This window comes from Montipora foliosa, chromosome 2, assembly GCF_036669935.1.
Source record: "Montipora foliosa isolate CH-2021 chromosome 2, ASM3666993v2, whole genome shotgun sequence".
In the NCBI taxonomy this organism is placed as follows: domain Eukaryota; kingdom Metazoa; phylum Cnidaria; class Anthozoa; order Scleractinia; family Acroporidae; genus Montipora; species Montipora foliosa.
In genome coordinates, this window is record NC_090870.1 from 49,919,527 (window position 1) to 49,945,223 (window position 25,697).

The 25,697-nt window shown below is 39.7% G+C and overlaps 1 protein-coding gene and 1 pseudogene across 2 annotated transcripts in view; one reads left to right on the forward strand and one right to left on the reverse strand.

Annotated features, from left to right (window-relative positions):
- Positions 1–2,626: 2,626 nt before the first annotated feature.
- LOC137993451 (DNA (cytosine-5)-methyltransferase 1-like) overlaps positions 2,627–25,697 on the reverse strand; it is a 49,264-nt gene continuing 26,193 nt past the window's right edge. Inside the window, exons 26-46 of one of the 2 annotated variants that reach the window (XM_068839300.1) lie at positions 21,537–21,649; positions 20,611–20,728; positions 17,870–17,937; positions 17,660–17,734; positions 17,462–17,507; positions 15,387–15,477; positions 14,887–14,974; positions 13,191–13,264; positions 12,299–12,417; positions 11,994–12,065; positions 11,427–11,565; positions 10,836–10,987; positions 10,549–10,680; positions 10,177–10,323; positions 9,866–9,921; positions 9,197–9,308; positions 8,543–8,692; positions 6,961–7,127; positions 5,964–6,204; positions 5,749–5,865; positions 2,627–3,158 (exon numbers count right to left, since the gene is read on the reverse strand). In XM_068839300.1, coding sequence (XP_068695401.1) covers positions 3,060–3,158; positions 5,749–5,865; positions 5,964–6,204; positions 6,961–7,127; positions 8,543–8,692; positions 9,197–9,308; positions 9,866–9,921; positions 10,177–10,323; positions 10,549–10,680; positions 10,836–10,987; positions 11,427–11,565; positions 11,994–12,065; positions 12,299–12,417; positions 13,191–13,264; positions 14,887–14,974; positions 15,387–15,477; positions 17,462–17,507; positions 17,660–17,734; positions 17,870–17,937; positions 20,611–20,728; positions 21,537–21,649 — 2,376 coding nt within the window. In that variant the 3' untranslated portion in view covers positions 2,627–3,059. The remainder of the gene's footprint in view (positions 3,159–5,748; positions 5,866–5,963; positions 6,205–6,960; positions 7,128–8,542; positions 8,693–9,196; positions 9,309–9,865; positions 9,922–10,176; positions 10,324–10,548; positions 10,681–10,835; positions 10,988–11,426; positions 11,566–11,993; positions 12,066–12,298; positions 12,418–13,190; positions 13,265–14,886; positions 14,975–15,386; positions 15,478–17,461; positions 17,508–17,659; positions 17,735–17,869; positions 17,938–20,610; positions 20,729–21,536; positions 21,650–25,697) is intronic. The other variant, XM_068839302.1, reaches the window with a different exon arrangement.
- On the forward strand, positions 17,979–18,695 carry LOC137987784 (uncharacterized; annotated as a pseudogene).

Genomic DNA, 25,697 nt, shown 5'->3' on the forward strand with positions numbered 1-25,697 from the left:
AGGAGATGATAACGATTGATCGTATAATAGTGCACCTTGCATCGGGTCGCGTGTCAGGTGTTGGAAGGAATTGGTTGTTAAAATTAAGAAAAGTTCGCCGGCTTAAGTTTTTTTTTTTTAATACGAGCTTTCGACTGTGTGATTTACACAGGGTTCGTACGCGTCTTGAAAACCCTTGAATTTTGAGAGTACATTTTCAAGGCCTTGAAAGTCTTTGAAAATCTCTGCTCTTCATTCCTGGTCCTTGAAAGTCCTTGAATTTTTTCTGACCCACATTTTTAATCTTTGACAGCTTCAGTAAAAGTGATCAGCCACTCAAGTCATGTCATACAAACGTGACGAGCTGTGGGGTCGCGAATGATTACCAGTGCCTTTGCATTTTTTTTCAGGCATGTACGGTATGGAAAATGAGCAAGAATTGTATTGTCAGACTATTTCCATGGGTAAATTCTTCGACGTAAATGAAAAAGAGGTCCTTGAAATTTCAAAAGTTGGCCCTTGAAAGTCCTTGAGAAGTCCTTGAATTTTTTTTCAGTGTACGAACCCTGCTTACAGTCTTCGACGGATAAAAAGAAGTGAACGAGCCGCGATGACTGAAGTTGGAATATAACAACAACAACAATATTTTATTAACTCACACCAGAAACCCATAAGGGTTGAAACGTGTAACGGCCCCTTGTGTGCTGGGAAACAAGCTTCTGAATATTCAGTTTGCTAAGTACCATATTTGGAACAGCAAGAGAGAAACAGTCAACCAATCAGTTCGCAAGAACACCGTGACGCAATACCACCAATGTTCTCTCGCGAAATTAACTGATTCAAGGGGTTTCCAAATATGGTACTTAGCACTGAATATTCTGTGCGCTGTGAACGCGCGTTACACGTTTCAACCCTTATGGGTTTCTGCTCACACTTAGACTAATTACAAAGGATTGTTATATACATTATAAGTTAATTAAAGAAAATAATTAGGAAAGTAGTTTAGGTAATTGGAGCCTAGAAGTTAAAAGAACCGTAAGGTTTTCGAGTTAAATGTGCAGATAACAAAGGAGTGAAACGTGAATTCATTACGTCTGTGTTAAAAGAATGTTGGTGACACAAGAGTGGAAAATGTGAATTCGTTAAGAACGTTGCCAAGGTAGCGGGCAAGAATTGGTATCCGCATTTGGAGTCACTGTGGTGACGTCTTTTACCCATCGAAAGCTCGTATTTTAAAAAAAACTTTAGCTGGGAGAACGTTTCTTAATCTTAATTATATTTTACCATTGTTACGGTCCCTCTATATTTCTAAGGAATTTGTTGTGTTTATCCAGTGTGGAAAGGAGACGAGATGCGTATAAACAGTATGAACTTGATTCTGGAATTTTACAGTATAAGTAATGTATAAAGTGTTTCAGCTTAATTAATACCGTTTGCAAGTTTTCCTTTGTTTTCATAGTGCATGGCGAGTTATTTTACTGAGGAGTTTCTTGCAGACGTAGGTGGTCGCTAGGTTTCGTTGTTTTTGTAAAGCGTATTATATATCGTAACGTAATTTTCAGATTTTTCTTTAAATTCAACAACTTACTTTGATAGTAACAGCAGTAGGCCATTTTCGAGTTAATGTCTGCCTCCTCTTAAAGCGAGTCTAAGTGCGAAGGTTTTGTGATGGTAATTAGTTCTACTTTACATGTGAATGAAAACTAATTTTTATAAGAAAAACTTCGCACTTAGACTCGCTTTGAAGAGGAGGCAGGCATGAACTCGAAAATGGCTTATTTAGTACTATAAGATTTAACGCCGGATCTCACTAATTCACCCAATGGGAAACGAAAGCTCAGTCTGAGGATATTGCTGGGCTTTATGGCACGAACAATTTTCCTTACTTTTCCTGGGTAGTTAAGCTAGTGGTCAAGTAGTCGTGTAATGTTCGGTGATGTTATCCGCGGCTCTCAACCCCTTCCAAAAGCATTAAGCCCCGGCTACACGTTGTAACACTGTTAGAACACGTCCCAACATTGTTATAAGAACGCTTCTAACAATGTTGGATACACGTCACTTTAGTCGAGCAACCTTGTGATGGCGTTGTAACATTGTTGATCCAACAAATGTTTTATAGCAATGTTTGAACGTGTAGCCGGGGCTTTAGTCTTTCGCTTAGTCGCCAAGTTTGAGTTCCTGTCAGTCAGTCGTGTTTTACATCGGCAACATCGTAAAATTCATTGACCTCTAAGTTAACTGAAGGAATGAGATGCGGCGAACCATTTTTCTCATGGATCGCGTTGCCCCGCATACCGAGGATTTTGATATATGGGTACACCAGAGAGAAAAGTTAAACGAAAGCCTGTTCCATAGTTACTCCACTATGGTTCCATGCTCCCAGATAGTAGGGAAAGAGAAAAAAATGCGTGCGAAATCTGAGTGGGGCTTGGGTCGACCTTGCCCCGACTCGCTTTTCCGACGGAGTTGTTTTCGTTTTCCCAACTATCTGGGAGCCTGGAAAAGACTAAGTCAAACGCAGTTTAAAGGGAGAAGGCGATCCAGTCCGGCGGAGTAGGGAAAAACCTCTTCTTTTGAGCAGCAATGCTGCAGAGAAGGTTAAAAAAATAGAGAAATCTGGGAGAGTGCTTTAGAAACAACGCTACGATAAAAGTGATTCGCTGTTTAATAAAATCGACACACAAAGGATATACTAAAATACATGATAAACTCTTTCCGTCTCTGGCCCCGAAATTAAGCTTTTTTCGTTATGACAATGTTGCTTAGCTGAGATAATACTAGAAACAAACGTCTCGCGTCTTTGGGCGATCTTTGACCCTAAAAGAACCGTCTGGATACAGAGCAAGCCCGGATCAAACAATAGAGAATAAGTTATTAAAATTGAAGCATCATCTTATCGTCTACATTTGATCCGCGCCCTTTCGGATTTAAAGGAAAACAAAAACGGACACTGCGAGCACTGCAGAAACGTGAAGAATATTTTTCGATATTTTGCGATTTTTCTAAGTTCAAGATGAAAGATTCGAGTATGGACAACGGGTTTAAATGTGGCATCTGTAGGGAAAGCACGTCCAGCGTGCTTACGTGCTTTGTTGGTTGGGTTTGGACGAAGCTTGCAGAGATTTCCTGATTTCACGACCAATGGCGGCTGCCAAAGGCGGCGGCACCGCGTTTCCGACCTGAAGAATGAGATGAAAAACGTGACTTTAAGCACAAGATAAATTACGTTTGGGGTTTTGTGGGTGATTACAACAAAAAGGATTGCTTCTTTGCGAACGGATGTACATAGACCCTCCCGTCGGGCATCTTTCGTTCCACCGGCTCACTGCCAACATTTCAAAACATCACAGCCATCAATAAACACACAATTGTACAAACTAAAAAACACTACGTAAACAGACTGCGAACAAATGGTAAATTGGTACTTGAACAACATGTAAGCTGTTACTAATATTTAAGAAAACAGAGTCGTGCGGTGGTTCAGTAAGCTGATTACGAGACTAAAAATCCTTCAATCCGATAAACCGATTTAAGCGACAATCCCCAAAAACTGGTGGGCGTCGCCGTCTTAAGAAAGCCACTTTTGCCCAAGGAATTAAAAGGCAATTTAATTGAAATAAAATGCAATTAAGAGCAGAAGAAAATGAAGATGCGGAAGTTATTTTTAGAACTGTTTACCATTACGTGCGCAAAGGAGTGTTTCATTACGGCATACACCTTTATCGCTCGGCGACCATTTTGGAGTCGGTGGGAAATAAAGGCTTCGTCTTTGTACATCTAGCCTCTCAATGAATGAGAGGTTAGACGTGCAAAATCTCTTGTTTGGACATCGAGTGATATCAGAAACCCATAAGGGTTGAAACGTGTAACGGCCCCTTGTGTGCTGGGAAACAAGCTTTGTTAAGTACCATATTTGGAACAACAAGAGCGGGGGGTTTCCAAATATGGTACTTAGCACTGAAACATTCAACCAATCAGTTCGCACTGAATATTCGGAAGCTGTGAACGCGCGTTACACGTTTCAACCCGTATGGGTTTCTGGTGATATGGGTTACGCCGTTTGTCAGGCTTATTCTCGTCTTGACAAAAGGTGTGCAAACCTTTAAAGTGCCACTGAGAACAAAAATCAATTCTCATTTTTCTTTGGATTTAAAAACTATCTTAACTTAACACTAAGTAGCCTGCAGTGCAGGCATATTTTGGGCGCGCGAGTGCACATTTTCCTCTTAGGCCACCATCATAGATTTGGTAACTGTGGAGGATTGGGGCGAGGAAATATTTGCTGAGGGAGTAGGTGTTAAGTGGAAGTGCCCCACCCCCCACCGCACCAACCCTCTACCGGTCAAGCATCTAATCACAATCCAAGATGGCGGCATCGAAAGCCTGATTTATCTAGCGTTCCGCTCCAAAATAACGCCTGCACTGCAGGCTAAACACTAAGCGACCAAAGTTTTGAGCCTTCATTTCAAAGACACCTGTTTATTGTAACTGGAATTGTTGTCTAATCACTCTTTAGTGAAACGAAAACAAAATAATTTCTAACTTAGTATAAGTATAAAGAAAACACCAGTCATATAGGAGGGGGCATTTCGTTTACTGATCAGACATAGATTTCCCTAGGATAGATATTAACACGAAACTGAAACGTAGTAACCAAAAACACGGAAATTTACTAAAACAAAATTTCCAACTAATCAAAAGCGGAGATGCCGTCGAAGTGACAACTCCCAACGGACAAACACCTTTAATATTAATTTCTTAGCATACTTACGTAACCTGCACACCAACGAATCTACATACCAGCACAAAACTATCTTAAAATAACAACGTAAAAAATTATATTTTTCCTATTTAACGGTCCACTATTAGTAACTTTTAAGATCTTGAAAGAGCTGGTCGAGGAGAAAATGACGTTAAAAGCTCACTAGTTTAAGACTGCAGTGCGTGTGTACGCCGCAGAATTAATATGCAGCACGGGAGTTTAGGGCTTTCAGACTTTTAAACTCGCGTTTTGCATAACAAATAATCTGCACTCACACGCTGAAATTTTAAGCTAGTGAGTAAACGACGTCACTTTTCCCTGGATCCAACCCTCCGCAGTCCAATCGGTCAGTTTGAACGTGAGCAATGGCGGACCGTGAAATCCAAAACTTACACTCAAAGTAAACGGCCTTTGGATAAAAATCAAAGCTCAAAATTTTGCCAGTCAGGTGTTAAGCAAACGCACTTTCAAAATCTGAAGAAAGTAAGGAAGTGATTTTTTAACACCGGGGCACTTAAAGACGTACGGACAAGCCTAACGTTGGACATGTGGAGCCATAGTTAATTGAGGAGGTTATGAAAACTTAAAACCGTCAAAAAGCGAGAACAAAGGTGGCGCAATCGATGTTGAATTGACCGTGACAGTGCACAATCTTTTGTTTTCGCTTCGCACGGGTTCGCAAATTACTTGTGCACAATTTAATAAAAAGATCTGATTGGTTATCTCCTCGCAAAAAGGTGTGCTTTGTGCACGATCAAGGCCAAAAATACAGACAAAAACAGGAAACAAAAAGAATTGTAGAGTTTCATAACCATCTCCATTCCTTAACTATGGTGGGGCACACGGGATCTTCTTTTGTACCACAAAGTGAAAGTCTAAACTCCAATCGTAAGGGGATGAAAGAAGGGTAAGGGCCTTACTTCGACATATGGCAAATCGAAAGCAAAAAAAAAAAAAAAAAGGAAGAAAACAAAAGAATACATCACTACAAATTATTTGAAGCTCACCTGCCGATGTTTATCAAGAATGCTGCCATAAAAACGGTAAGTATCGGGAAAGCCCTGGGATCTAGCACACTCTCTGACGCTGACCACCCTGTGTTGCTCCGGATGAAGAACTCTTCCCTGTGGGAGGGAAGTAATAAATTTAAGCGAATAACCTTCACATTTATTAAGACTGATCATCCAATCAGAAGCATAAACTGTGATCAAGATCCGCTGACCTGTTTGCCCATTGGCTCAGGATTTGTTATGGTCGTACTGAAGTATCCGTCCCACTCCAGCCGTCCATATAACCCCGCCCAGTTGTTATGCCGGTTCCCCGTATGTGGGAGACACCATGGCACAAGGGTGTTAAACTGTCTATCGGCAGGGTCACATGGTTTGCCTTCTGCGCACGAGCAAACCCCACGTAAATTGCCGTCAGATGATCGACCGTTCTTCTTGTCGTGATGTGTGTAGGCTCTGCAAACGGCATAAAGACTTTAATTTAATAACACTTGAAGAACGTTTTGGAAACGTTCAAGTGCAAAAAGCACTTCGTATGTCTTTACTCGGTTACAACGAAGAGAATTCTTTTTGCTGTTACGTTTTTACTTCGGACTTTGTAGCTCTAGCTATGTCCAGAAACACGCGCTATAATAAGCAGGTGAAAGGAAGACTTGTAATAGTTGTAGTCCAGAATAATTACGAAAAAGCTTGAGAACGCGAGTGACTTTAACCTGAACCTAGTTCACTGGTCTTGATTCCATTAGTCTCGTAAAGCTCAGTGGTGGAGCATCCGAGCTGCTGTAGTAATTGGAAGGGCATGGGGTTTGACTCCCATAAAGGAGAACTCCAATCTCCTTCCAAGCATCCCAGAGTCACCATCGAAACATTTAACGACGTTCTCAGCGACGTCATCGTCGTAGATCTTTAGATCTCCGATAACAATAAACATGAGGCAAACACTTGATACTCGTACTACAGTATTAAGGTCTCATGAGGCACCACCATAAAAATTTTGCCGAAAAGTAATTACTGAGAACTACAACAAACAAATGAAGGCGAGAACGCTTTTTTACACAAGTTTCATCATTTAGGGCGGATTTTGCCCAGTCAGCACGTCCGTCAGCCTTTGTTTTCAAATTGTTGTTCTACCTTCTGATGTCTAGCCCAAACGAACAAGCAAAGGGAAAAAGACGCAGAGAAAAATACAGATCCATGAAAGCTTTGACTTACAGTTTTTTCGTGTAGGTTCCGTCGCGGAGCCGAACTTCTATATTAGGTAAATCTCTCCAATCTGAGCCAGGAGCAAGCGGAATGTAGCGCATGCGTACTGCTACCAGAGGATTCATTTCTTTGCAAATGTGATCTCTCAAAACTGGCTGGTATTGACTTCCTCGGATCTGGAAGTGAATTAGGATCCAAGTATAGGTTTGTTTTAGAACAAGAAAGTTAACTATTGATTGATAGTAAAGAAGTTTTCAATTGAATGTCTTGCGCGGGGCCGGACATGTAATTCCTAGGTGTAGTCGGTCTGCGCAACGGCTCCCAATAACTTGTTGTGATATAGGTTTGCAGGGATTTCTGGATCCTTTTCTGATTGGCTAGATTCTTACGCAACTTGTGATTGGCGATTTATTCACTCAACAAGTCACCCAATCCTCCGCATAATTTACTTTCGAAATTGAAGCTGAAAGGTGAAAAACCGATTGTCTCCTTCCTGAGCAGGAAAACTCGCTGCGGAAATTTCTTGTATGTAGAAATATATTTGTTAATTTGCCTACGGGCTACGGCAAATCTATGATTTGTGTTTGTTTGCGATCGATCGCAAACACAAATTCGAACTCTCGATTTGTTAATGTTTTTTTTCTATAACGCGACGACTAAATTGCAATATAGACTGCGGGCAGTCTCTGTTTTGCTTTAAATCGTTGAAACGAACGAACATTTTAAAATGGCTGAAACTGCCGGTCGCAAATTCCGAGGGCATTTGTTAGAGCAACCAACGCCCGCGGTATTTGCGACCCGCAGTTTCCGCCATTATAAGTTTAATGTGCGCGTTCGTTTCAATGATTCTAGAGCAAGAGAGAGACTGCTCGCAGTATAATTGCAATATACAAAGGAATAGGCCATTTCGAGTTCATGTCTGAAGTGCGAAGTTTTTGGGATGTTTTCTGAATGAAAACTAATTTTCATAACAAAACCTTCGCACTTAGAGGCAATTTGAAGAGAAAGCAGAAATGAACTCTGAAAAGGCCTCTTAAACCTCGCCTTTTGACCTTTTATCTGTTGATTCTGTCATGCAAATCACGGATGCGTGATGTGCAAAGTTAGGAAACGTCGAATCACATAACGCGTGTGAATCTAACCAATGAAAAACAGATCAGAAATCCCTGCAAACCTGCGGGTGTCTGAACAAGCCTTTGGGAGTCGTTGCGCAGACTGACTGGTTCAGTGTGTCTGCGAAGCAGGCTACTGTTTGGCGATTAATTTGTGGTTGCAATTACTAACTAAAGAAAGTATTTTGGTTTTGGTTTTACAAATTATTCAGTAAAAAGCGCTGTATATGATTTTATAAGGAATTGAGTTGTTAAAAAGTTACAGATCCTCCAAGTCGGAAGTTAAATTTTTCCCACAGTATTGTAATTTGAATGATTAACTGAGAAATTAATTTACTGTATTTATTATGTATTCAATCTTATTCTAAGCTCAGTGGTTCCCTAAAGCTTAGAAAAGAAAAGGAAACTTGAAAGAGATCACACATAATGAAAAAAACAAAAACAAAACAAAAACAAAAACAACAAGAATCGAAATTTACTTGTCTCTGAAAATGTGATATTGCGTCTCCATTGTAGGATATCTCGGCATTTGACGCGCCGTTCCTTATCTCTGGCAGGTCCGACATGGAGTCACGCACTGTGATTGTCCGTAAAGGGGCTGAAGACAGCCGGGTGATGTTCGATTCAAACTATGGAGCAGATAAAAGATAATTCTACAATTAAGACAACAGGGACCTTACGCAAGGACGAAGACGATGCCAACGAGAACGTTGTCTGGATCAGTATTATTTCCCGTTATTGTCGTTCTGATTGGAAAGTGTTTATCAACATTGCGTCCTCTACACAACCTTGAAATTAGTCAATTCACGTCATTGTCAGGAAGAGGATGGCAAATAAATCTAACAAAATGCCAAACGCACGTGCAGGGCGTGCCTTTCTTTTTGTTCATTAAAGAGAACCTCCACTAAAACAACAAAATAACTTTAAACTACAGAACATCATGGTAACAATTAAAATTGCTCAAGATGGCGCCCGGGAAATTTGAAAGCCAAAACAAGCGTTTTTGAAATTCACTTTTTTCGCATATAAACTCTTTCATTGGAAAAAGGTTTGAACAATTTTAATTGTAAACATTATGTCCTGTGGTTTTAAGTTGAAACGAAGGTGGTCGCTTCGCAGTAAAACGTGCTTACCTTCTTGTCACCAACCATGACGGTGAGCTGAATAGCCCGGGGAGAGAAACAGTGTGTGGATTCGGGATATAGAGGTAACACCTCACCAGGTGCAGCTGCCATTATGATAGCCCTGAAATGAACATGACCATTACCATATCGTTTATGACATTCCATTGCTTTTAAGCTTCTCAGTTCTGAAATCCTCGTGGGAAAGCAAGGGAGTTCAAATAGTGTTGAAACTAATTATAGTTGGCATTCATAGACTTTGAAGACTGAGCTCTCGTAGCAGACAGAACTGAGAAACGGGTATCAACACAAGAAAAATGGGAACCCCATCTAAAGAGTGCGAGCGTCCCATTTTCTTAAAATACAAAGCCTGAGATACTGAATATTGGTTACTGCGGACGGTCATAGTGATAGTAGGTGAGATTCTATACGTTATCAAACGCGCCTTCCTTTTCATGCGATATCCAAGAACAAATTGTTTATGGAAGTAATAGTTTCACGACACACACACTTACACACGCACTTAAATTCTACCACTTTGGACAAACTTGGAAATACACCTTTCCTAAGAATCCTTGTTTCTACAGATCTCACGAAAGGCCAACAGAATCTCAACTGCTGTAAAAATTGGTAACATGGGTAAAAGCAATTATGCCGATAAGCAATCAAAAAATGAATTACCTTCTCCTGGTTTGTGGGACACCATAACAACCTGCTTGAAGCACACCAAACGTACACTGAAAGAAACACACGACAATCCAACACATTCTATAGGTTGTCGAAAAAAGGTTTAGGCCATATTCAGGTGTTTAGATGGGCTTCCTGGCACCCCAGACCCTCTCTCTTTGCGGCCCTTGAATAAGTTCCCGTGCAAAATCGCCGCAAGTTTTTTTTAGAAGAAATGATGGCGAACGCCATTTTCAAGTACCGGTAAGTGCCTTTAACGGGAAGAGCGCCTAAATACCAACTACAAAGACAAAAATAGAATTTACTTGGTATCCCATCTTGATCAGGCATCGCAACGTCAGCTTGAGCACCATACTTCGCTTGAAAGAGACAAAGTTGCGGACATTTTCCAGGATAAAAAACCTCGGTCTGTAGTAATCACAGTAGCTGAGGTACGAGACCACCAGGGAATTCTGGAGAAGAGGAAATGTTCATTAATTTAACAGGTCTTTTTCGACCGCACAAGTATTGCGCGTTCGACCAAATCCATCACGATTTCAAAATACTATCAATACTCTAAATAATCTGTTCATTACCAGAGCTTTGATGGAAATAGCCCCCACTAAACTTTCAAAAGTTCAAGAAATTTGCATGTCGGATATGGATGAAGTTTCGTAAAAGCAACGCGGTCATGTTACCTTGAACTGAGAGTAGTCCCTTGAGCTAAATCTGTTCATTCCACTGAATCCTTGGCAAGGGGGGCCTCCACACAAAAGCTCTACCTCTCCCTTCTGGGGAAGTGTTTGACCTCTGGAGTTCTTCTTTTCTCCCTGAAATTACAAAATAGGGCAACCGCCGCGTATCTTAGATGACCTGGTAACGAGGGCCGAGATCGTTTGTTTTGTGAGTGAAGACCTCGAGGTGCCTGTGTCAACAATGAAACGAAAGACAAGACCAACGTACAAGTTCGGTGTTGTTGACTTACATCCATAACAAGCTTGAGCAGTAAATTACAGTCATCTGTAAATACAGTGCATCCGGGATTGTTAAGACTGAAAGCATGCGCTGCAGGCTCTTCTTTCTCTACGGCCCATAGCGACTCAGCCACACCAGCTTGATGAAGACCTTCAGAAAGACCTGACGAAAATGACAGATAACATATCAACGTCTCTGAGTGCAAGAAATAAAGATATTGCAACTCTGTTTCACACTTTCCGAAATATTGTCTCTAATGTTCTTATTATTCTACCAAATCCAGAGTTCCTAACCTTCAGTCATATCGAAAATTAAAAGACCTTTCAACACCCTGTATAGAAAAATCCAAACGTCTTCTTTTGTGAATGTAAGTGGAAGGAAACAAATCGTTTTTTCTTCAACAAACAAGACAAATTTTCCTTTCCTTTGCACTAAGAGTTCCAAGTCACATTCTCTAAAAACTACGACAAGTTTTTTTTTTCAAAGGTAAAACGACTTGGTAGAATCAGATCACCTAAAAAATAAACCAGCTCTAAATTTTAACGAGGCGTTGATCTTTTGCCGAACATTTCACCAGTAAAAAATATCACTTTAAACTTACCACCGCATCCGGCAAAAACATCCAAACACCTCAGCTTTGGAACTGTTACGTTTGCCTGACACTCTTCACTAGGGGTTTGCTCGTCCATTTCAAGCGACTTGGGTCTGCTCTTGCCTTTTCCTTTTCCTTTCCCTTTTCCCTGTGTTGGGAATATAATGGATTTTTTACAAAGACTGCAAAATTCTCTCGCGCGCATTGGTTAATTTTTATTGTCAATAAGCGGACAGACATAAATTTATAATTTATGCGTTTCGAGGAGTGAAACGTCGATCTGTCACTTTTTAACCAACAGAAAGTCTCCGTTATTTCCAATAGCCAATTAGAGAGCGAGGCAAGTTATGAATTTGGTCGCGTCACAGTGAATAAAATTGACGTTTCTCGCATTCTTGTCTCGCGTTCTTCTCGTGTTTTGACTTAATTTTGACCCCTCTGCCTGATGAAATTCATGTACAATAACAGAACAGACGCATGAAAAACTGACATCAATTTGTTAATTTATCACGTGTTAGAATTGATGTGGGATAATTTTAGCATGTTTTTTTTTGTTCCCGTTGAAGGGTCACAAACCTTTCCTTTCATAGCAGCATTACGAGATTCCATAGGTGGTTCCTCAAACTCCTTCGTTTCGCTATTATATGCCTAGGAAATAAAAAAAGATACTGAAAGTCATATCGCGGAAATCAGTTTCTGTTTTTACGAGAAACACCTAGAGCTTAAATGGGCAAAAATATTTTCTGCAGTTCTTAATTTGAAACGGCGTGCGTTGCTGCAGCAACGCGGCGTTAGCCGTTGCCAAGCGACGGCTTGTGTTTGGACAACAAGGGCAACTAAGTTAAGCCCACTTTTAACTAGAACAAGATTTAGGTAAGTACCTCCAGGAAATAAAAATTGTTTATTGCTTTGGCTGTGTACTCGTCAATGGAGCAGTTAAGGTCCTCTCCACAAGTCACGGAGCAGCTTCCCAAAACTGAGTCAAAGGATACAGTTGCCTCTGAGAAGATAAATAATAATTGGTATTATACTAAAACAGTGGATAGCGTTGAAGGCGCGCTCTGATTGGTTAATCAAACTCGGAATACTTTGCTATTCACCTTCGAGCAACCCGCGCGGGATTTGCGCCCGAAAATGTTGTAATTGTTGCAGGAACAAATGAGTTAAGTAATGATCCGTGTAAGGTGGATAGCAATTTCCTTTGTTATGCGGCAACGGGGCTTTCCCCACATAGGAATGTTATCATTTTTACACAGAGAATGCATAAACCTACAGGAAAGCCTTTAACGCAATAAAATTCATTTACAGCCCACTTTGAAAGGGTGTTTTTTTGTGTTAAAAGATTTTGACCAATCACAAGAGTTGAAAACAAAAGCCAAGAAACGTTTACAATTTTACATGTTCCCCACATACGATTTCTGTGGAATTCATTTAAACTGAGACCAGATGAAAGATGGAAGATGGTTGGAAAGTAAGTACTGCTTTTATGAAGTTTTGTTAACTTTTGCTGTTTAAGCCAATCAGAAGTAAGTACAGACAATAGAAAAGTTATCACCTTTTTGCATACCAACTGAATTCCAACATGTTCGTTGCCGTTGTTGCTATCGTTCTTATCTGGACCGTTTCGTAAAATAAATCTTTTTGTACTTTATTTTCTCACACTTTTATTATACTCAAACAACTGTTCACCAAAGTGGAGGTGGCTAGTGGTGGATATTTACCTCGCCGCTTCCGCTTTTAAAAATCTACCTGTACAATGTCACTGTAACTTACCTTCTTTGCTCCAATACAACAAATTCAAATTTGCTTGGTAAGCAAAACTAGAACCTTTGTGAGTGTTCTCCGGCCTGAAAAACGGACGAAAAGATTTTGAAATGAATCATATATTGAACTGCGGATATGAAATCAAGCGGCTTCATAGCTCAGTTGGTTAGAGCGTCGCACCGACATCGCGAGGTTACGGGTTCAAACCTCGTTGAAGTCCTGATTTTTTCAGGCTTCTCTACGCAATTGCTAAAAGTGCGTTCATAACTGCGAGGATCAAGCTTCAGTTGATAAGTTTCAGTACACAGTACTTAAAACTACGATTGCTTTATGTCTCGCGTCTTTCTAGCTATGTTTTCCGACGCAACAACAAGTAGAGAAAGTAGATCTTAGTAATCTTGGTATCCAAAAAGAAAATTAGGGGTAGCCATGCATTACTGAGATAATTAAGCTTCAATTGAGAAAGAGCGCCACACATTGCTTTGTATTTCAAAGCTTTTTACGTATATTATTCATCAATTATCTTTGAAAAATGCGTGGTTACGCCCAATTTGTTTTTTGGATTTCAATAAAACTTGTTAAGATCTACATTTCCTGCATAATCATAAACCGGGGCAAAAATACGTTTCAATTAGTAGGCACCGGCCTTAAGGCACAAAGAGAGCACAGTTATATATCAGCTAAAAAGCCATCGAAAAAGAGAAGCTACGATTTCAAACAATAGGGACTTTTAAAATGATCTATGACGGCGATGACAACGAAAACGCCACAAAACAATATCATTGAAAGAAATCAATTAATTTGAGCAACCGCCTCTTATAACCATATGAAAAACTCAGGTGGTTCCAACGGAATTCGAACCCACGACCTCTGCGATGCCCGGTGCAATGCTCTACCAACTGAGCCATGAAGCCACACAGTTGGGAGAAGGTCAATTTGTTGGCCTCATGTGTTCCCGTGAAAGGACACCTGGATCTTTGTAAGAGACAATTGCCGGCCCTAGGTAAATGCGAGAATCATATCTCTCTTTCGTCTATACCCCGCACTTCAAATGTATACATTTCATCAAATTCTCTCACGGGAACAAATGAGCCCAACAAATGGAGCTTTTCCCAAATGAGTGGCTTCACAGCTCAGTTGGTACTGAGAGCACTGCATCGCAGAGGTTATGGGTTCCAATCCCGTTGAAGACGCCTGAATTTTTCAGGAGTCTATAGGAAACAATTGCTCACATTGAGTAGGTAAGTGCGCGGATCATTTCTCTCTTAATATTATCACTGGGTAAAGGAGGAAAATAATCGTGTGGCACGCATGTTTGCACGGTACTCTGTATATCAAGCAAAATCAACAATCGTACAAATTTCCTATTTTCACTCTGAAATCGCTCGCTCGTACCTTCAGCCACAATGTGCGACACGAACGAAATGATATGGCATAATCGCGCAACACTCTCAATGGTACAAAATTAGGGGCGCTTCCGTCAACGTCACCAATGAAGATCTTTAAGTCTCTAATGCTTCGTTCTTAGAGCATAGGGCTTTGCTCAAGTAGATAAATGTTTTCTTACTTTGCTGTTACCTCGACGGCACTGTTTTTGACTATGAACAGCTGAACTACGACTGACAATTTGCGAGGTTCTGATACCTACAGACTAAAATCTGTTTGAATGACCACCCCATAGTTTCCTGGTTTACTTTCAATTTACCGGTAAAATTTGCCGACTGTCAACATGATGTCCTGGTCCTCGGTCAGCTTCCCTGCACTTGACTTTGTGAAGATATTAACAATTCGACCTAAAAAACAAAAAATACACTTATTACGAAGAAGAGTGCGGCAAATGTCACCATGCTTAAAAACTCTTTTGGCGGGAAGCCATGTTTCACCAGCAAAAAAAGTGAACGAAAATCTTGCTTCCGAAAAATTGGTGATTCATAGAGCTGTCTCTTAAGATGTATCTAACACGCTGTCTAAGCTCAAACAGCTGGCGGTTTTGCCGCTTTGGGAAGCGCGCCAGCAAGCAACGGAGCTGCAAAGACAAGAAGGAAAGCTGAAAGGGAACGGGCCAGGGAACGAGTTTCTTCGTTCGAGTTCAGTTGGGTCGAGCGATTTCTTAATGCTGCGATATTCCACTTGTGGCCTGAAACCACCAACCACACAGGCTAATGCTCTTTTAACTTAAAAGGACGAGTTTTATTGACAGCTTACCAATCCTGAAAGGCTCCGGTACATCATAGTTACTTCCCTTCACATATTCCAATGGCTTTCGGTAATATTCCGGGTATTTTTCCTCGTCCACCTGTCAAGTTGGAGTTCCATATGATGAACAAGACTGCTAGTGGTATTGTACAAGTGCAGCCACGAATGAATTGAAAGGTAAGTGCAGACCAGTTCATAAGTTGTTATACATTCATTTCGGTGAGTAATACTGGTAAAAATTATGCCACCATTGTGAAGGAACTTATGGTAAATGAAAAATTGTACGAGTTTCCTCACCAACGCCACAACGCCTTGTTATCGAAATTGGACTACTACCTTTCAATTTATCACTAAGTGCCATAACACAAGAAATCCGACAGTTCCTGTTAAATCGAGTTAGATGACAATACTATTGACTGAGCACAGTCTGAGTAGTTATGGAGCATAGCAATGTACAGGCTTAAAGCTCTAGATCCACTTCAAATTTTGGGCAGGAAGAGAAATTTAAGCAAAGTCAGTTTCCATGTTTTTTTTCGAAGAGTTTGATAGTCGGTGTGTGTGCGGATTAGGCTGCATTATGTTTCGGAAATGCTCTTCAGTTCTTCAGTTTTATTACTCGGTTAAGCTAATGTTGCTATACACCGAGAAAAAATTAAGAAATAATAAACAAAAAACAAATAATAATAATAATGATAATAATACATGGTGCAAATAAAAAAATAAAAAATCTCAAATAGGGCAAGTTTCAATCGAGTGTCGTAAAACCAAAACCAAAGTAATTACTTTGGCCAATCAAAAAAGACGGAGACAATCCAGTAAACCAATCAAATCTCGAAGTAATCACACGTAGCCGACACAAAGCGCGGGAAAACGTGCACGCGCGAGCCACGATTGGTTTTGCTTTCACTTGTGATTGGTTGAAAAAGTGGCGCGACAACTTTGAACCAATCACTATTGCATTACTTCACTTAAAGTGAAGTAATGCAAAAACCAAAGCAATTCGCTAATAACTTTCGACACTCAATTGAAAACCACTCTATTCAGATCAATTTGAGTTCTAAAGTGGGGAACGGACATAAGAGTTTTCAACACGAGCTGGGTGCAGGTTCCAGTCTATAACAGTTCTGGGAAAAAAGAGTATTTGAAACAGTCCTGGACCAGTGATGGAGAAAAAGTGTTAAGTTTAAGATCGTGTTTTCTTCGTGTGGCCGTGGTTGAAAGAGCAACGTGATCGTCAGGTGGAATAGCAACAAGGCCTTTTAAGAACTTAAACATCAAGGTCACTCGGTCGCGTTTTCTCAAAGTTGACAGGTGTGGCCATTTAAGTTTCTGTAACAAGGCTGTCACGGTTTGTTTCCATGACTAGTTCTTATATACAAAGCGGGTAGCCACGTCTCTGGATCTTCTCGAGCTTATCAGAGTTGCGTTTGGAGTATGGGTCCCAGACCGAGCTAGCATAGCAGAGAATGGGTTTTACAAGGCTTAGGTAAGCTGGAGACAATGCACGAGAATGGCCAGAGTTTTCTAGTGTGGTACATATCCTTGCAGTGATACCTGCTACATCGTGTTCTGCAACACGATCTTTCTGTGCATTGCGCAGATTAAATGGGGCAACAACGCAAGATCACAATTATTGACATGGGAAGGGAAAATTCCAACTCTGTAGTCAACATTGACATGGATAGTATCATTGATATCTTCGGTCGTCGAAATGGCAGAGACAGCTATTTCTTTTAACGTGTTTTATGAGCTCATATGGTTCACCGCACCCCCTGGCAAAATATTGTCCGTACGCTTATGAATTAGCATCGCTTTAGCAAAACTGATTTTGAGTTCGAAAAGTAAGAATTACCTTAAGTATGAAACATATCTTGCTTTCTATAGCGATAATCAAGGTTACGTCACCTATTGTCATTAATTTACCAACCAGAGATCTACTGGCTGTCGAAACAAAGAATGTTTTTGTTTTGTGGTTGGCAAAATTTAAGTTTATAAACCGTGAAGTCACCTATTGGTGTATGGTCTTAGACATGTTTGAATTTCATTTTTACGGCTACTATTGGCTTGTTTGAAATAAGCCTTACCATATCATCTTTCTTGAATCCTTTCTTTGACTCTTTTGGTTTAATACTGCAACACAAGAAAAAAAAAAAGAAAACCAATGTTAACCACACTTTTCTGTGACTTCCAATGCACAAGGTATGAGATAAAGATGTTCATAATAAGTAATAATTATAATAAAATAGTAATATAGTGCTTTTACTCTTCAGTTCACTACTTACTTAAATGAGAAAGCATCTGGCGTGAGAAAAACACAATCACCGAGTTTGTATCGATTTCCCCTCTTTGAGCATGACCTGAGAGAGAAACCATAGACACTTATGTACAAAAATTGGATTTTATTTCGACCATGTGAGAGAAATAAAGAGATCTCGCTTCATGAGAATGGTTCTGGTGACGACAAAATAAAACATAATAAAACTATATCTCACTTGTAGTACGTCTTAGCTGATGATTTTGTATCAGTTTCAAGGGGTTCGCCAAGAGATGGTGTTTCCAACTGAAATGAAGATTAAGCACTGTCCAGTCACATAAATTACTATGTATGTTTAAGGAAGGAAAAATGTCATGTTTTAATCATAAAAGCAAATCTATCACAGCAAAGTTTTTGTTGATAATCATGATTTGATTGATAACAATGATGATGATGATGATGATGATAATAGTACCTACCCCGGAATATCTGTAAAGAATTTAACATTAGGACAAAAGAAAGATGGTACGAGCACAAACCACAAACTGTGCCAGAGGGGAATGATACAACAATTCTATGGGAAATGCCAATACAGACATCTTGAGATAAAAGGCAAACAGAGGAGATATTGTCATCAAAAACAAAACAGAAAGAAGTTGCCTACTCATCGACATGCCCGTTCCAACTGACAGGAACACCTCAGTAAAGTAACCGAAAAACTATCTAAGTATCAAGACCTTCAAATTGAGATCAAACGGATGTGGGGAATGAAAACCACAACAGTGCTAGTGGTGATAGGAGCCCTGGAACTTATAAAGAAAGGGATGGAAAAATACATTCAAAAGATCCCAGGTAACATTCAAATCAAAGAATTACAGAAGATCACACTGCTTGGAAAATCTCACATCCTAAGAAAGGCTTTATCCATCAAATAGACTTCTTAACACATCCTAACCCTAGGTCCAAGGATTGGGCCCGGTTATTATGCTCTATCACGGCTTTGGATAAAAAGGAAAATAATAATAATAATAATAATAATAATAATAATAAACACGCAGCGTATATCGCTTTTACGAAGGGGTTCAAGTCCAAGTTTACTTATTTTCTTCGCACAATTGAGTCATTTGAGGACTATATCGACCCAGTCCAGGAGGTAATCGACGATCTACTACTTCCAACATTCTTTGGCCAGACAGAGCCCCTTCCCGACGAAGTGCGCCAACTCGCTACCTTGACAACGGCCCAAGGGGGACTAGGCGTGCCGGATCTGAGATCGGAAGCACCACAACAGTTTACCGCATCAGTATCAATCACAGCCGCACATGTAGACTCCATAACAACTCAGAGTACCATCATGATAACAGGCGAAAATTCCGTAGAGGAGCTGAAACGTCACCACCAGGCGCTAAAGGCCGAAAGGGAAAAGGCAAAAATGGAGTCGATTGACTCCACCCTCTCCCCTGATCTTCTTCGATTGGCCAATCAAGCAAGAGACAAAGGGGCCAGCTCTTGGCTTAACGCGATCCCCCTCAAAGATCAAGGTCTAGCTCTTAACAAGCAAGAATTCAGAGACTCTCTGCGGCTACGTTACAACTTGCCTCTCACCGACCTACCAGCCCAGTGCGTTTGTGGGGATAGATTCAATGTTGGCCACGCCCTCTCTTGTAAAAAAGGAGGGTTTGTGGCACAAAGGCATGATGGTGTACGAAACCTACTGACATCATTCATCACCAAAGTTTGTAAGAATGTGGAGGCGGAGCCACGCCTCTTACCTCTTGACAACGAACGGATGCATCTTAGAAGTGCAGTTACCAGCTCAGAGGCACGTTTAGACATCAAGGCGGGAGATTTCTGGTCTAGAGGAGTTACAGCATTTTTCGACGTCAGGGTCACGCATGTTAACTCCAAATGTAACCAGAGCAAGCCGACATCCGAAGTCTTTAAAGACCAAGAAGAGGAGAAAAAGCGGAAATATCAGCAACGAGTGCTTGAGGTCGAGATGGGATCCTTTACACCCTTGGTTTTCGGAACGAACGGTGGGATGGGAAATGAGTGCCAACGATTTCTTAAGCACTTAGCAGACAAGTTAGTACAGAAGGACGGTGAGCCCTATAACAACGTCATTAATTGGCTCCGAACTGTCATCTCATTTGAACTCTTAAGATCAGTACATGCGTGCGTAAGAGGGTCCCGAGTACCTTTCCGGAATATAGGAGACTCTCTTGACGATTGCCGGATTAATATCGCCACCGCCGGCATTTGAATTTTTAATTTAATTTGAGTTTTATCATTATCATTATTATTATTATTTATTTTTACCAGATACATGTAAGATTCAAGTTTGTATGAAAGAGTGCTCAATAAAGTTTGTTATTATTATTATTATTATTATTATTATTATTATTATTATTATTATTATTATTATTATTTTCTTTTTTTGAAGTTTTAAAACAGAGAAATACTTAATTGCTTGTGAATTTATAGTTCTTACCTTTTGGAGATATTTTAATGTTTGTAAATATTTTTATCATGGAAATAAAGTGATTATTGTTATTATTATATTTAATAATAATAATGTCATTATTATTATTATTATTATTATTATTATTACTCTGTGAAAGTCTTGATCGGGCCTTTGTGGAGACTGAAAACTGGGAGGGTAAAACAGAGTATGCCAAGCAAAACCTCCAATGCAGAGTAGAGAAACAACAAATGCAATTCACATATGATGCCAAATTCAGGAATGAAATGCGGGACATATCAATGGAAGACTAATGCTCTCAATGTTGCACCAACATTGATTTGCAAATATTGGTAATGTAGTTTGATTTAATGTAACCTTTTACCACATGTGTCAATAATAAATAGTCTTACAGTGCTAAAGTATAGGCGGAACTATATTCCTGGAAATGCCAAACGATGTGATACCTTTAGATACTGAGGGAACTGAACTATGGCGTCAATATTTTGCCCACTTACCATTTCCTGCTCAGTCTGCCGTACACAGCTCTCACAGTATTTGAAATGTTGTTCTGCTTTCACAATAGTAGTGTACTCTGAAGGGGGATCTGTGAATCTGCCATGATCTGGGTCGTACCTAAACAAAGAAATTCAACTTTTTCAAAAGGTCATAATCCTGTTCAAGTAATTCTCACAACTTGAAAAGTAAATTATTATTATTACTGCTGATGTAGGCTAACATGTGCTAATTTCCATTTCATAAACGGTGGTTCCATTTTTCACGGCCAATGCCATTCTTAGCAACCAAGACTTTTTATTCGGTTAGCTTTCAATGAATTCTTAGGGTTAGCTTCATTTAAATACTTTAAAATTGCCACATTTGGACTGGTAATCTTGTGTAGTGGTTACTGTAAGTGCATCTTCAGCCACTGAACCGAGTATGATATCATTCACCCAACTCTTTCTAAGTTTTTCTCAAAATTCAAAGTGACATATGCTGCTAATCTAGTCCTAGATTAAGTATTTTTTCCTCATTTGCAAATGACAAACTTAACTGTGAAAATTGTTTTAAGTGTCGTCCAAATGGCAACAACCATTCATGAAATGGAAATTTGCCTCCAATATGGTTTTTTAGTGTCTTTTGTAGAGCCATATGCAAGGCATACACAGTCCTAGCTGTTCAAGCTAGCATTCATCATTTCACCTACATGTATTTTGTCAATGTTTCCATTCAGTTTTAATCACTGATTAGGTATTAATTAAGCATTTCTTAAATTGCACAGGAAAAAGTTTACAGAGCAACTTTAACAGGCAAGCTTTTTTAGAGAAAATTGAACAAAGTGCTTCTAGTATTATTGAAGTGTGAGTAAACGTTTGTTAATCACAACTGGGCACTTGACTAATAATTATTGACAGCAAAAAGCTGAAATGAAAAAAATCCTCACCACTTCTGATAGAAAAACGTGTTTCCATCGTCCTCCTCCATTGCAATGTCACCCTCTGGTTCGTCAAGTCCTCCTTTCATAAACCAATCATCACCGGGATTGTTGTACATCACCTTTTGAATAAATGGTACATATATATTAAGTTGAAGTAATGTTTCTTTTTACATCTACATCTACATGTTGCAGGACTCGGCAAAGTCCTTTTGACTTGTGGCTTTTCCTGCTTTAGGTAGCCTCATACACCATAAGCCTTTTTTAGAGAGATAGCGCCAAGCCAGCTATTCTGCCGGAGAGGTTACAGGACATCCACCACACAGGGGAGTGCATCCCTGGAAGTTTGTTTCATGTCTTGCATATGGTATATACATGCAGGTGTAAGAGTAATAACAGTCAAAGGAGGCAGTGGTTAGGGCACTAATGCCTTGAGTAAGTATCTCGAGTGACCCAAAAACCCTCAGTTTGGCTAACCCTAGGCCTAAAAACCAACCTTAGGCCAGGGTTAGCCAAATTGAGGGTTAGGGTCACTTTCCAAAAGGTAAAACAATGACCTGCAATGAGTAACCTCTGGAATATGACCTGTGTTTTAGACCCACCACTGGTAGTGCCTGGTTCAACTTCTCAGCTACACATGATATAACAGGCAACTGGTCTGCCTCCGGCCAGCTGAGATTCTTAACAGTTGTTGTTGTCGTTCTGTTCTGTCATTTCGTTCATTGTGTTTCATTGACCCTGAAAAGCCTCTATGGGAAGTGGTGAGTTAAGTATGTATTGTATTGCAAAGTTGGTTAATTTTCTTTTAGTATTAAAACGTTATAATCAATCAAGGGGGCATCCTTTCAGTCCTTCAGGTGTAAAAGTAGTTGTGTGTGACAGTATTGATTTTGTTTCATTCAATTCCACCTCTAAATGAGCTGTAAAGATCCCCATCCTTCACTGTTTTAGTTAAATAATTAAAAGTGACTGCAGTTTTCTCACCTTCAAGAAAAAGACTTGTAGAAATGCTACTTAAAATAATATAATATAATATATATAAATTTATACAGCGCTTAAACTATAGAATATTCTAAAGCGCTTTACAATGAAAAAAGACAAATAAATAATAAATACTATTTACAAAATATATAAATGTAATGCTTACGAACTAAAGTAAACTGATTCATAAGATGTGGATATAAAAACATCAAAAAATGTGTACATATAGATACAAAATTATAAATATATAAAATAAATCTAAATGCATAAAAGAAAAGAAAATATATATATGTAAACTGATCAAAAAAGTTGCAGACAATTGTGCAATTAGGAGTCAATAGTAAGCCTTTTTAAAAAGATAGGTCTTAAGATTTTTTTTTAAAAGTCTCCAAATTTGCCGATAGTCTAATGTCAAGTGGTAAATCGTTCCATATTCTTGGTCCGGCTATAGCAAAAGCACGGTCTCCTGATTTTGATTTAGATCTTGGTATGAACAGTAGTTCTTTATCATCAGATCTAAGTTTATATCTCCGTGTTGGCTGAATCTGAAGTAAATTAGTCAGGTACACAGGAGACAAGCCATTTACTGCTTTAAACACTAATAGAGCAATTTTGAACTCAATTCTCTGCTTCACTGGAAGCCAGTGTAGTTTCATAAGCGATGGTGTAATGTGGTCGTACTTGGGAATAAAGCATATGACTCGTGCAGCTGCATTAAGCACCTTCTGAAGACGTTCTTGTTGATATGCAGGTAGGCCAAACAGTAGCGAGTTACAATAGTCCAGGTGCGATGTTACAAAGGCGTGGACTAGTATTTTAGTGGTGTCTGTTGAAAGAAATTTTCTGATTTGTCTGATGTTGTAAAGTCCTCTGAAGGCTTTACTACAGGTCTTGTTGATGTGATCATTCATAGACATTTTATCATCAAACCAGGCACCAAGATTCCTGATGCTGGTCAAGGGTGCTATGTCAGCTGTCCCCACTTTCACAGAAGGTATTTCCACTTTAGCTAGCTGTTGGCGAGTACCAATAATGATAAACTCAGTTTTGGTGTCATTGAATTTTAGTGTGTGAGAGATAAGCCACGCACGAACTTCAGCAATGGCAGCACATAACGCAGATAGTGCACGATCCATCTCTTCAGAGGATGACGGCCGAAAAGATAGATATAGCTGCGTATCATCCGCGTAGCCTTGCATATCGGGTAAATGTTTTTCCATAAGTTTAAAGAGTCGAGAAGTATACAGCAGGAACAAGATTGGACCGATACAACTTCCTTGCGGGACTCCATATTTCATTTGATAGTCTTTAGAACAAGATTGACCAACAACTACTCGCTGTTGTCTTTCAGACAGAAAAGAACGGACCCACTGAAGTGCACTACCAATAACACCGAAATCAGATTGAAGTAAGTTAAGTAGTAAATTATGATCAATAGTGTCAAATGCAGCACTCAAGTCAAGTAATACGAGAAGTGTAACCTCTTGTCGATCCATGCTTAGCAAAACGTCATTCTGCACCTTAAGTAGGCAAGTTTCGCTAGAATGGTATTTCCGATAAGCAGATTGGTTGCTAGGAAGCGGTGCATTCTCAGAGCAGTGCGACAATAATTGTTGAAGTACCAGTTTCTCAGCACACTTTGAAATACAGGACAGATTACTGACAGGTCGGAAGTTGTTGAGTACAGGTTCAAGGTCCAGTTTTTTCAAAATTGGTTTCACAAGAGCACACTTCCAATCAGCAGGAACAAGTCCACCACGGATGGAGAGATTTACCATTTCGGTTATTACTGGGAGAAGTTCATCAATGCATAACTTCAGTAGCCATGTGGGAATTGGATCCTGTTTACAGAATGCACTAGAGCAGCTCATGATGACAGCACGAACATCCGATTCTGTAACGGTAGAAAATGAGTGAAGTTGAATTTCTGGTGGATAATAATTAATTTGTGGTGGAACCACATGAATGCTGTCAATTTCCTCTCTTAGCAGATCAATTTTGCGGCAAAAAAAATCACCAAAATCATTGGCGAGAGTTTCACTGTCATTATGAGGTGGCAGTGGACATTCTTGCTTCTTACTGCACAACGAGGTGACAACCTGAAACAGTTTACGGGAATCCCCAGCACATTGATTGATTTGTTCAGTGTAGTAAAGATGTTTACAGTCGTGCAGTAGCTTTGTGTACTTGTTGCATATTTCACGATAGGCATCTTTGTCAGATTTCCATTGGCTTTGCAACATTTTCTTCTCTAACTTTCTTCGCTTTGCTTTCAAGGCTTTAAGCTCAGGGTTAAACCACGGGACCATAGGCCTTACAGTTACTGTTTTATGCAATAGAGGAGCATTTCTGTCTAGAATATCTGTAAGTACCTTGTCGTAGGTCTTGGCCAGATTTAACAGGTCAGTTGGAGGATTGTGGTGTAACCTAGAGTCAAGGATGTTGTTCTTGAAAGTCTCAATATCGATCTTCTTGTATTGACGAAAACAGATTTCTTTTATAGAAAGTTCAGGGCGAGGAAAAGCCATAGCAGTTTCAATAAAGCAATGATCAGAGATGAAGAACGTTGTACGTGGAGTTTGTAGGAGCAAACCATAACATGATCGAGTCACAACAAGGTCTAAGATATGACCAGATGAATGCGTAGGTGTAGTAACATGTTGTATGAGACCAAAAGTTTCCAGTAAATCCGAGAATTTATCAGCGTCAGAGTCAGTATGGCTGTCGAGATGAAAATTGAAATCACCAGAGATAAGCAAAACTTCAGAACACATAACAATATTTTCCAGATAGACAGAAAATTCCTCAAAGAAGATATTAGCAGACACTGGGTGTGCCTCAGAGTAAGGTGGTCGGTAGATGCCAATGATTTTCAGTGGTCTACTTAAGTTCATAATGTTCCATTCACAATATTCAAAGGATCGTTTTTCTCCAGAGTCAGTTCGAGAAGTCTGAAGATTATCTCTGTGCATTAATCCAATACCGCCTCCAATGCGCTGCGAAGGTCGAGGACAATTATGAAACAAATATCCTGGTGGTGATAGTGAAGAAATACTAACAGAATCTTCATCTTTAAGCCATGTCTCAGTAAGCACACAAAGGTCAATTTTGTTACCCATCACATGATCAATAATAAGATCAGTCTTATTTCTTGCAGATCGTACGTTTGCGACGGCAAAGCATAGTTGT